The sequence below is a fragment of the Elephantulus edwardii genome, unplaced genomic scaffold, assembly GCF_000299155.1.
Source record: "Elephantulus edwardii isolate Elephantulus edwardi_28Jun2011 unplaced genomic scaffold, EleEdw1.0 scaffold00021, whole genome shotgun sequence".
Lineage (NCBI taxonomy): Eukaryota > Metazoa > Chordata > Mammalia > Macroscelidea > Macroscelididae > Elephantulus > Elephantulus edwardii.
In genome coordinates, this window is record NW_006399771.1 from 17,261,463 (window position 1) to 17,264,471 (window position 3,009).

At 37.8% G+C, this 3,009-nt stretch overlaps 1 protein-coding gene across 3 annotated transcripts in view; it reads right to left on the reverse strand.

The window, feature by feature from the left end:
- The window catches only part of NAV3 (neuron navigator 3), a 540,923-nt gene that overhangs the window by 101,588 nt on the left and 436,326 nt on the right, over nucleotides 1-3,009 (reverse strand). For all 3 annotated transcript variants that reach the window (XM_006882551.1, XM_006882553.1, XM_006882552.1), the window contains exon 22: nucleotides 1,098-1,175. In XM_006882551.1, coding sequence (XP_006882613.1) covers nucleotides 1,098-1,175 — 78 coding nt within the window. The remainder of the gene's footprint in view (nucleotides 1-1,097; nucleotides 1,176-3,009) is intronic.

Below are 3,009 nucleotides of genomic sequence, written 5' to 3' on the forward strand. Positions count from 1 at the left end.
AAAGGCAGGAAAAAACATTCCGTTTTTACCTTTTCAAAAATTTCTTTTCAAATCACATGGAGTGGATCTACTCCTGCTCACTCTTGATACCTGAGTGGAAGGAGCGGTGGGGTGGGGAACATGCCCAACAGTCCATTATGGACCTGAGCCAGTCATGGGGAATAACGAGGGTGGCGAGGCGAACCACCAAGCGGCAGGAGCTGCGTTATCCCTCACTGTTGCTCCAATTGCAATTGTTCCTTAGGACTAGGCACAAGGCCACATGCTCTTTATTATCCCACACCTTTACCACGTATTCCTTGACCCTTGAAAAGATAGTCAATAAACGTTCATATAATTGATGCTCTTAATTATCATAATCTTTGCCATTTTGTGCTTTTTGGAATCATAGAAGTTGCGTCCCGAATGAATGATGACTCCACAATGCAACTAAGCTACCCTAATTTAAAATTACTAAATTGATTGAATGCTCACTTAATTGCTCAGTAAATTGAAATGAAGGATGTGAGGGATGTGCCTATTTTATCTTATAAAGACAAACAGGCTAATCCCCTATAGTATTGTGGCTTGAGAGAGACTTATATACAGGGAGTGACAAAAAGAGAGGGGAAAAAAACCCTGTAGCACTTGTAGTTGTTAATAACATTTCTAGTCACATCAGAAACAGTCATTGTAACTAAAATGTGATTCCTCATCAGATTGAATTTACATTTTATTAGTGAATATAAGAAAAAGTTTGTTTGAAATACCTCAATATACAAAAAAGAAAAACTTGACTTTGCATGAACGTATTTAATTTGTATTTATTAAATATGTTCAGACTAATATGTTCAGACATATTTAATTCAGTGAATTAAAGATGGTTGTGGGAGGGCTGCTCATTTAATATTTGCAAGTCTTTATAACAGTTATGCAATTTTACCATATAGAAATCCATTGTAATGTGTTGTGTTGTTGTTGATTGCTATCCAGTTGAACACAACTCATGGCAATGCTATGAACAAAAGAACTGAAGCCCTTCCACAACCAGCGCCATTTATCAAAGTTCACAGAGCTTCCAGAGGCATGTATTAAAGGAAATTTTTAAAAATCCTTACATTTGCTGAAAGCTGTGATGTCAGGGTAGCAACTTTTTCTTGAGATGCAACTAACTCTCTTCGCAGCTTATGGATTTGCTGAAAAATAGCAAAATGAAAAACAAAATTCGATAAACTCAGATTTTTTTATCTTTAAAACTCAGAATTCAATCTAAGAAAGCAAATACTATTCTTAGGTAATTCTTTGCATGATAGTGCTAATTACAGAGAAAAAAGAATTGTGACTATCTACTACATAATAACAATAACACTAAAAAAAGAAAAAAGTGCCTAAATTCTAGTGTGAGACATAAATCTGGAATTTAAAAGATAGTGACTTTTTCCTTTTTGTCATCCCTGCCTGTCTTAAGAGGCATTTTACATTATTCTCTAGAAATTAGTAGTATAAAGATCAAGTAGAAAATTTCTTCTTTAAGAAAGCTATACACACATACACACACAGAGTATACATATATGCTTGAGCTGTTAGGCACACTGAGTTAATTCCAACAAAAAGAGACCTCACGTACAATACTGTCCAATCCTTCACAAAACTCACCATTACTGCTATATTTGAGTATGTTATTGTACTTACTGTGTCAATCATCAATTCATCTAATTGAGTGTATTACTCTTTTTTGCAGACCAAGAATGATGTCCTTCTCCAGGGACTGCTTCTCATAATAATGTGTCTAATGTATGTCAGATCCGGTGTCGCCGTGCTTCTGTGGATCCTTCTAGCTATCCTTTTTCTCTCAGGACACATGTATTTGTTCGTTTTTGTAGTAGTTCTTGGTATAATCAACACTCTTTACCAACACCATCATTCAAAGAAGTCAATTCTCCTCTTGTCTTATTCACTGCCCACATTTCTACCGCTTGTATGAAAATACAATGGCTTGAGTCGGGTGCACCTGTGTTCTCAGAGGACTTTGGTTTTTAATACTTTCAAGAGAACTTTCTGCCCCAGATTTGCTCAGTGTAATATGCCATTGATTGTAGATCAAAGTAAAATTAAATCTATGGCAATTTCTATTTCCCCCCTCCATTTATTTTATATTGTTTATCAGTCCACTTATAAGGAATTTTGTCTTCTTTATGTTGTGATGGAACACATAGTGAAGGTGGTAATATTTGATGTTAATCAAGAAATACTTCAAGTCTTCATAGTTTTCTGCAAGCAAAACCTTGCCCTATCTTGAGCCAATCTATCTCTGACATGTCTGTCCTTATTGTTACAGTCACTGTGTCTATCCTTCTTGTCCAGGATCTTCCTTTCCTGCACTGACCCTACACCCTCCCAAGGCTGATGTCCTCCAAAATCTGGTCCCTCCTGGCAACATGCCTATAGTATGTGTGACTGAGTTTCAAAATCCTTTCCCCCAAGGAGCAACCTGGTTTCACTCTCTCCAAGACAAACTTGTTTGTTCTCTTTGCAGTCCATGGTATGTTTAATACTCTTCTGTAGCACAAAAACTCAAAGACATTGCTTTTTCTTCTGTCATCCGTAGTCACTGTCAAGCTCTCAGATGTATAACAAGCAATTGAGAAGATCATGACCCTCACCAGGTGCACCTTAATCTCTAGACTGACAACATTGCTCCTTAACACTCATGAGAGATCCTGAACAGCAGAATTTTCTAAAGCTACCTTTTCAACCTGTATGCAAAGCAGATTATCCGAGAGGCTGGGCTCTATGAGGAGAAGCGTGGCATTAGGATTGGTGGAAGAGCTATCAACAATCTGCATTATGCAGGTGACACAACCCTGCTCGCTAAAACTGAGAAGGACCTCATGCACTTACTGCAGAGGGTCAAGGACTGCAGCCTTCAGTACAGACTGAGGCTCAATGTCAAGAAGACAAAGATTCTCACCACTGGACCAATCGGTAGCATCAGGATGGATGGCGAAGAGATTAAGATTGTTCACAGCT